This window comes from Alosa sapidissima, chromosome 22 (assembly GCF_018492685.1).
Source record: "Alosa sapidissima isolate fAloSap1 chromosome 22, fAloSap1.pri, whole genome shotgun sequence".
Lineage (NCBI taxonomy): Eukaryota > Metazoa > Chordata > Actinopteri > Clupeiformes > Clupeidae > Alosa > Alosa sapidissima.
In genome coordinates, this window is record NC_055978.1 from 18,863,861 (window position 1) to 18,877,454 (window position 13,594).

At 46.6% G+C, this 13,594-nt stretch overlaps 1 protein-coding gene across 2 annotated transcripts in view; it reads left to right on the forward strand.

Annotated features, from left to right (window-relative positions):
* shank3b (SH3 and multiple ankyrin repeat domains 3b) overlaps positions 1 to 9,580 on the forward strand; it is a 26,602-nt gene extending 17,022 nt beyond the window's left edge. Inside the window, exons 20-26 of one of the 2 annotated variants that reach the window (XM_042078039.1) lie at positions 512 to 592; positions 1,339 to 1,362; positions 2,516 to 2,649; positions 2,906 to 3,011; positions 3,523 to 5,527; positions 5,830 to 5,859; positions 7,192 to 9,580. In XM_042078039.1, coding sequence (XP_041933973.1) covers positions 512 to 592; positions 1,339 to 1,362; positions 2,516 to 2,649; positions 2,906 to 3,011; positions 3,523 to 5,527; positions 5,830 to 5,859; positions 7,192 to 7,807 — 2,996 coding nt within the window. In that variant the 3' untranslated portion in view covers positions 7,808 to 9,580. The remainder of the gene's footprint in view (positions 1 to 511; positions 593 to 1,338; positions 1,363 to 2,515; positions 2,650 to 2,905; positions 3,012 to 3,522; positions 5,528 to 5,829; positions 5,860 to 7,191) is intronic. The other variant, XM_042078040.1, reaches the window with a different exon arrangement.
* Positions 9,581 to 13,594: the final 4,014 nt, after the last annotated feature.

The following is a 13,594-nucleotide window of genomic DNA, read 5'->3' on the forward strand; positions in this document are numbered from 1 at the left end:
TACACATAACCAGTTGTGTGTGTTTGTTTATGTGTATGTTTGTATGTGGGTAATGTGGGGGGTGGTGGGGTGCAAGCCACAATAGGTAGTCTTTGAGAATGATGTCAGTGTGTTTGCATGCAAGCAACTGCAGGAGCTGTGTGATTGTGTGTGTGTTTATGTGTTTGAGTGCCGAACAAACAAAACATTGATGCGCCACCTATGATTATATCATTATCACGCCAATATGACCATAACACCAGGGAGCCAAGCTCTGTGAGAGTGCTACTGCGGCTCAGCTCAGAGCTTGCCAAGTCTTAATTAGAGATAAGAGATAAGACACTGATATTCTATCAGCAGCGGCCTGATACATCTACATTATCAGGTTTTTGCCAGGTTGAAAATGTCTTTGATTAAATTACTCATGTATTAAACAGCTGTGTTGAAGTCTGTCAAACTTTTTTGGATATAAGGGGAGAGCAAAGATGTAAATGTCCATTTATGTGTGCGTCTGATCGATCTGCACCCCTAGCCCCACCTCCCCCAAAGAGAGACCCCAGCACAAGCCTGACTCTGCGTTCCAAGAGCATGACGGCCGAGCTGGAGGAGCTGGGTAAGAAACACACACACACACACACACACACACACACACACACACACACACACACACACACACACAGCATGACCCTTGATTCTAAGGACATGACCACCAAACTGGAGGAACTGGGGAGAGAGAGGAGGCCACTGTTTCTGATGACACATCCCCTCTGTCACATTGTCACTGTCACTGTTATGTCAGCCCACAGCACACTCCCACGCTCTCTCCCACACAGGCCTATCTGCCCACACACATGCAAACACACACACACACACACACACACAAACATACACACAGACATGTGCACATGCACGTGCACACACACAAACATACACACAGACACGTGCCCATGCACAATGCATGCACACACTTTCTCTCAAAAATTTGGATGGACTCTTTGACACATTCTATACACAAGCTTTTTTCCTTGATTCATAGGCAACCGACACACTCGTACACTCATTCACCCCAAAATATACTCACTCACCCAGAGACTCATACATACAAACACACTCACTGACACATCAATGTACATGCATACACACACTCACACATTCACATATGCTCACTGGCACACACACACACACACACACACACACTGGCACACACACACACACACACACACACACACATACACACTGACACATGAACACACGGGTGTACACACACACACACACACACACACACACACACACACACAGCCACACATACATTACTATGAGCATTTTCAGACAGATTTGTCCCTGGTTCTCACCCACAAGCATCCATGCGGAGGCGAAGAGGGGGTGAGTGCTAATGACATCATCATCATGAGATGGATGACATCATTTTGTCATATCATCCCAGTCTCTGGAGTGCCTAGTGACTTTGAACATATAGTTTGGTTTGTAGTGGTGGATGACTATCCTTATGGTAAAAAGCCTTGTGTGGTATTGAATATGTATGTGTCATGTGAAGTGATTGTGTGCTTATTATGTCAATGTGGTGCAATTGTTTTTGTGTGACAGTGTCAAACATCTTGTATATCATTTCTGTGTTTGTTGTTTCAGATGTAGTTTAGCATTTGTGTGGAGCTTTGTTTTAAAGTGAACGTCACATTGTGTTTTTGTGTTCTGATTATCGTCTGTAAGGGCTGTTCTGAATCTTTGGATATGAATATATGTTTGGTGAATGATAATTTTGCATTGAACTTTAGGTGTGGACTGTGAACTGTCATTGTTGAATTTGCACTAATATGGGTTTGCTCAGTTATGTTCATTTGAACAGAGTATGCTGTAAGAAAGGTTGACATTATCCTTTGGTTTTGGAGCTTCTATGAGCATGTCCAAGAATGGTGTGATGTAATGTTTGGTGTATCTATATGTCTATAAGTGTGTCAGTAATCACCACAATGATTAATGTGTGATAATCACTAGAGGAAATATAACACATGCTGATAGAACTACCCACAGGTTGATATGCTTTTGGAACTACTGCCTGGTATGAGCATGTCTGGTATGAGTATTGTAAGTGTGTGTGTCAGTGTTTGATGGATTTTCACCTGTGTGTATTTGTGTCTGTTAAGTGTATGTGTTTGGTAGATCTGTGTATATTGATGTTTTGTATGTGTATGTGTTTGTGTGTGTGTGTGAGAGAGAAAGAGAGTTAGGGAGTGAGTGAAAGAGAGAGAGAGAGAGAGTGTGTGTCTGTGAATGTGTCAAGCCAATTTGTGAGAGTGTTAAATGAGTGTGTGTGTGTGTGTGTGTGTGTGTGAGAGAGAGAGAGTTTGTGTTAGTGTGTGTGTGTGTTTGTTAAGTGTATGTGTGTGAGAGTATGTTAAGTGTGTGTGTGTGTGTGAGTGTGTTAAATGTGTGTCTGAGAGTATGTGTTAAGTGTGTGTGTGAGCGGGTGTTAAGTGTGTGTGTGTGAGTGTGCTAAATATGTGCTTTGTTCCTGCAGAGAAGCTGGATGAGATGCTGAGCAGTAAGGAGCCGGTGGTGGTGATGAGGCCACGCCCCTCGGAGGCGGACTCTCGCGCTGCCACCGTCAAGCAGAGACCAATCAGCCGGAGAATCACACAGGCAGAGATTAGTGTAAGACACACACACACACACACACACACACCACTGCATGCACATACACGGCACACACACACACATGCATATACACAGCGGACAGATACACATACATGCACACACACACACACGCATATGCCCTCTCTCTTTCTCTCTATCTCTCTCTCTCTTACACACACACACACACACACACACACACACAGAGAAAGAGTTCTGTGAAGGAGGGCTTACTGAATATTGCATGTATGTTCTGTCATTTCTGCTGTTTGAATAGAATCTCTTGGAGAGGCAAGGAATGTCTCCATCTTCTGGGATGCAGCTGGGATTGGATAAGAGTCACATGCAACTGCCCAGAGGAATGTCCAGAACAAAATCCTTCGGTAAACACACATACATACACACACTCATGAATTCCTTATTTGAACCCACAAATTGCATTTCTCACAGAAGGGAGTGAAACATCTCTTGAGGTGACAGCTTTTAACACTCATGGGTACAGAAAACAGAGTCTGTGCCACACAGCAAGGCTGCCTATTACAGCTGAGCAGAATGTTGCCAGTGGTTTGGAATTTCTCTTAGATAGGCCTGCCAGTCGTAACCCACTTATAGTTAGTTTGTGAATATGTCCCATGCTGCCAGATTTCAATATTACCAACTTACATGTGCAGCCTAGTTCACTGATCTTTGAAAGTATAGGCTGATACATTTTGTCATAGAAGGCTATGCCCATATATAGGTCAATAAATACAATAAATAATTGGAGTGATTGTAACGTAAATTTCCTTAATAATACGTGCATGAATCTCCACCCAGAGATGTAATAATTGTAATATATCTCCAAAGTAATGAATGTCATAAATCTCAATGCTGTGACATGCGTGTTACATGCAGAGATGTTTCACACAGGTGCCCCTGAGGATGACAGAATCTCCGCTCTGATTGGAGAGCATCGGTTTCCACGGAGCTCTTCCATGACGGACAGCTTCCACCACATTCCACCCCCGCCTCAAACCGCACCCCCTCCGCCCCCGACTTCTTACTACATGGACTCAGGCCCGCCCCCGGCCTTCCTCCCCCCGCCCCCTCCGTCGCGTGCGGCCAATCAAACGCGCTCGAGCTTCCGCCCAGGCGTGGAGCCCAAGCTGCACGGGCCGGTGACGACGGAGCGGCAGCGGAAAGCACGCTCCATGATCATCCTGCAGGACACCGCACACCTGCCTGTCGAGCCCACCTCCATCCCCCGTCCAGCTACGCCCACCTCTGGCCACTCCCAGCAGCCACTGCAGGAGCGGGGGAGGAGACGGACGTCCGGCGTGGAGAACCCCTACGCCAACGTGGGCCGCCTGAGCACCCTCTACACGCCGGCCAAGCCCCAGCGTCGGAAGAGTCCGCTGGTCAAGCAGGGCCAGGTGGAGGAGGGCGGCGCGGGAGGAGGGGGCAGTCAAGAGAGAGTGATCATCCGGGAGCCGTCTCCCGTCGGCACGTTGTCGCGGATCCCGCACAGCAGCCGGGCGGAGCAGTTCCAGCAGCAGGTGCTGTCGGAGCGCGCCCGCATCACGCCGCCCGGTGCGCGCCGCCGCCCGAGCGTCTTCCTGTCGGTGGAAGGGGGCGCCACCGAGCCGCAGACCGCGCCGCTGCTCTCGCAGTCGCACTCAATGGACGAGCTGGCCGAGCTGCCGCCGCCCGCCCCCATGCTCTCACCAGGGCCGCCGCCGGGCGGCTCCACCTTCATCCACCCGCTGACCGGCCGGCCCCTGGACCCGTCCTCGCCGCTGGCGTTGGCGCTGGCCGCGAGAGAGCGGGCCCTGAGCGGCCGCACCACGCCCACCACGCCGTCCCCATCGCCGACGCCCAGCCAGGGCCGGGGGACGGAGAGGCCAGAGACGGAAGGAGGGGCGACCACGCCGACCGCGGTGGAGGCCACGCCACCACCGTCCTGGAGGGACGAGCCAATCAGCATCATCGAAACGCCGCCGCCCAGCGAGATCATCATCAGTAGCAGCAGCCCCACCTCGGGGCGGAGCCCGGAGACAACACCCGCCCCTTCCAGCCTAACGGACACCGAGCACAGTCCGACCTCGGCCCGGGTTCCCTCCCCGGCTCCGCCCCTGGCCATCCTGTCAGGACGCAGCATGACCATGAGCTCGGAGGAGGAGGCAGAGCCATACACCGTGACCCTGCCGCCGGCGCTGCTGTCGTCCAGCGACGAGGAGACGCGCGAGGAGCTGCGCAAGATCGGCCTGGTCCCACCGCCCGAGCCCTTCGCCAATGGCCTGATGGCCAAAGAGGCGCCCATCAAAGCCACCCTGGCGCTCGCCGCCTCCAGGCCCGGGCCCATGCCGGCTTCCGCCGCGGCCGCCGCCACCTCCTCGGCCACCTCCTCGGCCTCCGCGCCAGGGGGCAAGTGTGACTCGGTGGCCACCGACTCGGGCGTGGAGGACCCGCACCTGGAGACGACCAGCACCGTCTCCACCGTGTCCAGCATGTCCACGCTGTCGTCGGAGAGCGCCGACTCGGCGCACGCCAAGCCCAAGTGCGTGGTGGGCCGCGGGCGGCCGGCGGCACTCATGCGCGACCCGCTCCTCAAGCAGTCGTCCGACAGCGAGCTGCTGCCCCAGGTGCAGGGCGGGACGGGCACGCCTGGCCGGCCCCGGTACCTCTTCCAGCGGCGCTCCAAGCTGTGGGGGGAGGTAGAGCCGCGTGGCCTCGGCTCCGCCGCCGGGCAGCAGGAGGGGGGAGGAGGTGGAGGGGCAGGAGGCGCAGGGGGAGCTAACGAGGGCCGGCCGGCGGCCATGGGCGCTGAGCTCCTGAGCAAGGACTCACACTCGCTCGGGGAGGAGCCCATCGTCGGGGCCGCGCTCGACCCCGGCAGGAGGTCGCCCGTGGGAGGGGCGAGGTGAGCGACGAAACGGCTATCGCTAAAACACGCCGGCTGTTAAAACACACTGCATAGTTTAAAAACGCACACTCCTGCTCTTAAACACACTGCATAGTTTAAAAAAAGCACACTCCTCATATCACACAAGCTAGGTTTAAACATTGCCACCTGACAAATGCTACCATGGATGGACACAAAACACTCATACACACGTACAAGGCTAACACACCAATTTGTTGTAGCATTCCTGAGTTATCTTCAGAGCCGCACGTCTTCTGGTTAACGTCTGGTTTTCTGTGTCCCTCTCTGTCTTCTTGCAGATGTGAGGAGAGGAGCGGAGAGAGTAAATCGTAGGTTTTTAGCTCTGTGGGTAAAATCCAGGTTCTTTATCCAGCTTAGGTCTAAAACCACTAAAACAAATGCCAATAACCACTAAGCTCCTTACCAAGCATGAGTAAACATAACCAAAACTCAGAGTGGGCATTAACCTGTTCCTTCTCTTTGGCTATTATGCAATTTCACAATTACACTCTCCCTCACTGACACCTGCATGAAAAACAGGCCAATGTCTCACCTCTAAAACATCCCAACACCTGGTAATGTCTGACTTACTGTACAAACACCAACAAAATGGCAGCATTCAGAATCTGAATGTCAAAAGACTCTCAAAAATGCTTTTAAATCAGCATCTGAAAACTGGTTGCCTTGAGAAGACCCCTGTAATATTTCTATGCGTGTGTAAATGCTGCCGTTGGTTGTCTGTGTAAGCAGGCAAAGCTGCCTTTGGGGTGTGTGTGTGTCATCTGCCGTCTTTTCCCTGAAAAGCTTTACAGGGTTTTAAGTATGCCACTGTGGTATGTTAATGGAGCTATGTGAAGATGCGGAGCATCTTTAAATACCCTGCTCGCTTTGCATCCTCTCTTTGTGCAATGTAAACTAAGTCCTCCGTATTCTCAGTCGGTTGTAGAAATGGAATCAAGCACACTACAAACACATACACACACACATACACATACACATGTACACACACAGTACTCTGTGTGCAGGGGACTCAAGCTAAAGTTTCTTATTTTAGAAACAATTTCAATGTAAAGATCAGCGGTACAATTATTTTTAGATGCCCTGTACTTGTGGTCTCCATTCCCCCCTCCTTGATTTGTATTCTATTTCTCTCCCTTAAGTAAATTCACATGGACACAGCTACACGGTAACTATACTGTAAAAACAGACTAGCATTCTCAAAAAACCCAGACAAGTCATCTTGTTGCTTAGAGTTCAGTTATGACAATGATATTACACATTAACTTGTCACTACACATTCACATACAGTGACTTTGCAAGAAAATTACTTGACTGGGAAGTGTAGAATTTGCTAAGCATTTTTTAGTGTACATAAACCTATATTCATATGAATTCCTCATATTAACACACAGCTTGTACCCTAGTACATAATGTAACACCTCTTACACTCTCTCTCTCAAAGTTTTCCTTCTGTCTCCCTCTCTAACTCGTCTTAAAGGAGCAGTGCTTTATTATGATCCGCACAGGTTTCCAGCCAATCAACACAATGCTTTTAGAATATGAACGACCTTATGCTAGAATCAAGGACTGCGCCTTTAATTGTCCCTTTCCCTTGAGTCTCATCATAATCCCTCTACAGCTTAATCTTTCCTCTTCCTCAGGTTGTTCAGCAGTCTGGGCGAGCTGCACACCATCTCCCAGCGCAGCTATGGCACCACCTTCACCATCCGCCCAGGCACCCGCTACCCGGTGACGCGGCGCACGCCCAGCCCTGGTGCCACGCCTGACCGCGGCGACACGCCGCTGGGCCCCGTGCGCACCTTCGGCAGCGGTGGGGGCGGCGGCAGCAGCAGCAGCCCCCACCTCCCGCACCACCACCACCACCACCACACCATCCTTAAGTCGTCCAGCCTCAGTCTGCCCACGGAGCCCAAGGAGGTGCGCTTCGTCATGCGGAGCGCCAGCGCTCGCGCCCGCAGCCGCTCGCCCTCGCCGTCGCCCTGCGCCTCGCCGTGCCCGTCGCCCGTGCTGGGCGGGCCGCTCATGGCGCTGCGGCCCTTCCGCCAGCGCCCGCTGGCGCTCTGGAACAAGTACGACGTGGGCGACTGGCTGGAGAGCGTCGGCCTGGGTGAGCACCGCCAGCGTTTCCTGGAGCACGAGATCGAGGGCGCGCACCTTCCCGCGCTCACCAAGGACGACCTGGCCGAGCTGGGGGTGACGCGCGTTGGCCACCGCATGAACATCGAGCGCGCGCTCAAGCAGCTGCTGGACACTTAAAGGCGCCCACCTCAAGATGCCCGCTCATTCTTAAGGGCCACTGCGCAAAAATGCTCATCTCCATACAGATGTAGAATTTACACTGGAGTTTGGCACAGAATAGTTAAACCTGCACAACAACCCCTTCCAATCCAAACACAGCCATCGACAATCTACACTACTCCTACCCCCCCACACACAAACATACACACACAAACACCAACTGGATCAATATCCAGGATTTATCTACAACTTTAATTTATACAACAATATAGTATAATACTATTCATACCCCTCACACTGTCCCCCAATGTCATGCAAAAAACACACAACATTCAATATCCCTATAAGGCATTCTTACTACCCCAAGACAAAATAGCCACTTAACATCCTCACTTTGAAAATGTTTTTTTGAGTCACAGAATCAGCATAGTATCTAACCTCTAACTAGTCCAAACATTTTGGTATATCACCTTTTACCCTTACCAGGTCCCAGTCCAATATTTTGCTGTGGTGGTACAGTATACTGGGTCAAATCAGACTGGTCCTTGGTTGCTGTGGTTGATGTAAAGTGAAAATTAATGTTCGACATCCATGGTTAAAGGAGATTGCCTTTGGAGAGCTTTCTGCTCTCTAACTTTTTAAGCAACCTTTGAACAGATTCTGCCTCCATCTAGATTTAATAAAATGAAAGTATTTTCAGCTAACTTTTATATGTATGAATTAATACAGGCTATATATTTAAGATGGAACGAATTGTATTGCGTATGAATGCAACTTGAAGTTTAACTTCACAGTTTAACCTTATATTGTGTCTTTAAAAAGTTTGTGGTAGAGTTAATTTGGTCAGATTTACAGCTATTTTACCTTTGAAGCAAAGTCCCTTATCACAATTATTGCTTTCTATTAATCTGTGCTTTATGATTAATATGATGTTCCCAATATATTTATTATTTTATTCTCTTTACAAAGTCAAAAATGTTGTTGGAGGAAAGCGTTTGAGACGTTAGTAAATGTGGCAGATGTCTGTAAATATGTTATTTTCTTTCTTTCCTTCTTTCTTTGTTTTCAACTTAAACAGAAGCAATGGAAATGTGTGTTATTTACATGCCGACTATGGTTGCTCCGAGGGCTGTGATGTTTGCTCACCTCTGTGAATGACTTACAAAGATCAGGTGCTATGTTACAAAGCCATCTGCACACACACACACACACACACACACACACACAGTATATCCAGTAACACAATTAGTCAGTATATAAAACGTGCATGCATACACAAGTGCTTAATCTCATGTCTATAGTATTAAAAAAATGCACGTTAATACAGGACACATGCACAGGCAAAACATTGGGATAGCATTGCCATCCTAAATGTCAGTATACAGTATTTATTTGACACACAGATATACTCATATTCACATCCCCAAAAATTGTACCTCACATACAAATACACACACACACACACACACACACATGCACAGTACGCCTACACATACACGCTGACGCTACACACACATACGCCTAAACACACACACACACACAAACACAGGCTTGAAGTGGCCGACAATCTTATCCATGCAGCATGTGAATAGTGATATGTGTCTGCAGTGTGTGATTGCACTGTTCTGGCAAGTGACAATGGACAGCATCCGCCACATTCATATACAAAAATGGAAGACGTCTCCCAAAAAAAAGGACTAGACCATTTTGGTTATTGTTGGACTCAAGATCAAATTGTTGGCCGATATCTAGCCTTCTCTATACGGAAAAAACATGTACCAAAAATTACAACTGGCGTCACGTGTGTGTCTTTGAAAAACTTTCTTCAGTTCTCAGGCTGTGTGAAGTGGATAAGGTGCTCTAGCGCCCTCGCCTGGACATAACAAGGGAGTTTTCTCCTTACTCGTTTTTGTACAGACAGAATGTCATTCGATCCAACCATTTTTCTAACATGGAAATTAATAGGACCTTGTTGGAATTCAATGGACATTTGTATTCGTAAACCAGTGGTATTAGCACCCTAATTTTGTGGACATTATACAGAACAAAAACAGGGTTTTATCAGTCATAGCCTTTTCAAGTTGAAATTATAACTGTTCAATATTTTGAGCCCTGACAAAATAGAATTTCTTCATTCTGAATGTTCACATGCTCTCCTTATTACAATGGAAATGTTCACACAACAGTGACGTGAGTTCAAAACGGTTAGAGGGTGGGCTTTAGCTAGACCTAATAGACTACTGGTTTCAACTGAAACCTGAAGCAAAAGATAGGTGACATTAGTCAGAGATATCTGAAGAGATCTAGTAGACCTGCGAGATTGACCTGCGAGTTTCAACAAAAGTTGACAATATGACTTATTTGTCATCCAATATTGAGACAACAACCTGTCTTTTTATGCAAGGCCAAAAAATTGAATGCATTATCATGAAACATGAGTAGGCCTAGTCTATTACAGAGAGAGAGAGAAGCAGCATAACGTTGAAGACAAAAGCCTGAAAAGACTGTGATGCAGCCATGAAGCTAGTTATGGAAAACAAAGCAATGCTCAGGCAAAGTCATTTTATGGGGATCCGTTTCTGCATGACTGAAAGTTAGCTGTTATACTGCAGTTTGCGAATGTCATCTGCCCAGAAATGTTATTTAGAAAGTAAACATCAGTTTCGAATACAGTGGTAGAACGTAGGCTAACTAGATGTACCGCAGAGCGGTACAAAATATGACCGCTGCCCAGTCCAGCACGTTTTTTCCACACAAAAAAGTCACGCTGAAAGGCATATATGATTAACTCTATAAGAGGAACCCTCATATATGATTAACCCTATAAGAGGAACCCTCAGCAGCTGACGTAATCTTAAAGAACCGAACACTAACTATCTCACTGAATTGCATTATGCACACTCAATTCTCACTGGTATCTGCTAGACAACAAGTACCAAAACATGATTAGTTCATAGATTTCACATGTAAAATACATTTTATACAACCCCACCCCCATCTTGCCTGTTCATAATTCTGAGAAATTCTTGAATTGTGTGCATGTGTGCGTGTACATGTTTATGTTTATGTGTGGGTGGGTGGGTGTGTGTGTGTTTTGTGTGTGCGTGTGTATGTGCCTGTGTGTGTGTGCATGTGCATGCATGCGTACATATTTCTACTGTGTGAGTATGTGTCATACGTATAATTACTGTGAATGTATGTGTGTGCGTGTGTATCTGTTTATGCACATGTGTGCATATGGAATGGGTTAACATGACCCCTGGAGGCAAACATACGCAAAAAATTGGTCATAGGCCCTACAGATCAAGATATTCACAGAAAACTCTGTTGGTGTACGGTCACTAAATGTACTCATAAATTAATTTATTGTATGGCCCCCCATGAACGAAAGTCCACGAAACTTGCCATGCATTCAGAGGGTGTCATGATGATCCTACACTTTCAATTTCGTGCAGTTTTAACCATGTCAGCCAGAGATATTGTGATTAAACCACCTAATTTTTTGCTTTTTAATTTTTAACTAGGTGGCGCTATACATGAAATAAGTGGTAATGGGATGGGTTGACATGGCCCCTTAAGACCAACATACAAAAAAAGGCGATCCTCCTAGGCCCTACGGTTCTCGAGATATTCACAGAAAACTGTGTCCGGCCACCTACAGGCCAGTTGGTGTACCGTAACATAAATTAATTTATTGTGTGGCCCCCCCATGAACGGAATTCCACGAAACTTGGCGTGCATTCAGAGGGTGTCATAATGATCCTACACTTCCAATTTCGTGCAGTTTTGACCATGTTAGGTCACAGATACCTGCGATTACAACACCTCATTTTTAGTTTTTTGTTTTTAACTAGGTGGCACTATACATGAAATGAGTGGTTTCGTTCATGGGGGGCCATACAATAAATTAATTTATGTTACTGTAGTAGGTGGCCGGACACACACCATTTTGTGGAATGATGCATCATCGATTGAAATTTGCAGCGATGTGACTCAACAATCTCCTATAAGTGACATCATGCTCTGTCTGCCACTCGTTGTCTGTAGCTGATCGAAATGACATAAGTCTAAAGCTTTGATTGCTAAAGCTTTGATTTTGTACGGCTATATGTTTAGCCTATTGAATAACTTAATAATATAGAAGACAAACCATTTTGTGGAAAGATGCATCATCATATGAGATTTGCAACGATGTGACTCAAAAACAGTCTTTGGTAGCATAAGTGACATGTTGCTCTGTCTGCCACTCGTTATAGCTGTGTGGCATTTTGAAACGTCCTTAAATTTGGGACCATTAACCTATTTAACATTTCAATTTGGGATCTTGCAGTCAGAATTGTTATTTCTTTATTCAAAGTCTCTAGCCAGCAAACATCTCCCAGCAAACATGCAACGTTCCGGGAACGTTACCTAAAGGTTCCCTGAAGGTCACACAAAAACTGAGAACATGCTTTAAAGGTATTGTGTTGTGTAGCCTTCAGAGAACATTCCCTGAACGTCCCCTTACAGCTGTTTTTGTGCAACTGTCAGGAAACCTTTTGGGAATGTTCCCTGATGGTTATATTAAGGATACATTTTTTTTATATCCTTTAACTGACGATCCCATAAAACACACACACACATGCAGGCAAGCAGACAGACACACACACACACATCATAATTCTAATATTGCCTTCTCAGATCTCAGACAATCCCACCTACACAGCGTAGAACACAGATATGAAGTATCTTTCACCTGGCATGTGCACTGTTCAAATTTGGATCGTTTAAGTAATTGTTTAAAATGTTCAAGTGGGAAACAGGAAGCTTCAAAACTTTTTGAAGCAAATTCCAACATCAAGGAGCAGCATAACTAAAAGCAGTCTTACCAAATTCAGTTGTTATACGTGGGATATTTAGAGCCAGAGTGTTAACGGAGCGGAGATTATAAATGGAATGATTTCAGGTCAACAGACTAGTAAGATAGCTGAGTAAATTAACGTTAATAGCTTTATAAATAAAGATGTGCCAGTGGACTACGCAGACCTAAAGAGCTAAAACCAGTCGTCTCATAAAGACGACAGTGATGAGTGCATGACTTGCCATTAGTAATGAACCGTAGTGCACCATGGTAGCCTGTGTCAAGTGTAAACATATAGCCTTAACTCAAAACAGCTGTTAGGCTTATGTCATTTTGATCTGTAAAAATACATTATTGAATTAGGGTGACCACCACCATGACACACTGAAAATGAGGACACTTGTGCCCAAAAGTTAGAACAAAGGTCCAAAAGTGAGGACACATGGGGAATCGGGGTAACATTAGTAGGGAATAACATTAGTACCGAAACTTTCCAAATTAACAACATAACATGAGTATAAAAATGTCTATAGAAGGCAACTATTTATTATATCATCATTTATTATAGTAACATTTGAGAGCGTGAAGCAACCACCATAGCAACTGCGTTATTTTGCCTAGCAACCACCATATGTACCCTAGAAACCATCCTAAGTACCCTAGCAACCATGCTAATTACCCTAGCAACAACCTAGCAACCACCACTATAATGTGACACTAGCATTACATTACATTACATTACATTTAGCAGACACTTCTTGACCAAAGTGACTTACATATGTCAGCTATATTACAAGGGATCACATTGTCCCCGGAGCAACTTGGGGTTAAGTGCCTTGCTCAAGGGCACAACGGTGGAAGCCGGGAATTGAACCGACAACTTTCAGGCTACTGCACGCTAACCCAGCTCGTTAACCACTACACTACTACCGCCCCCATACGTATTGGTGATACTAGCAATCACC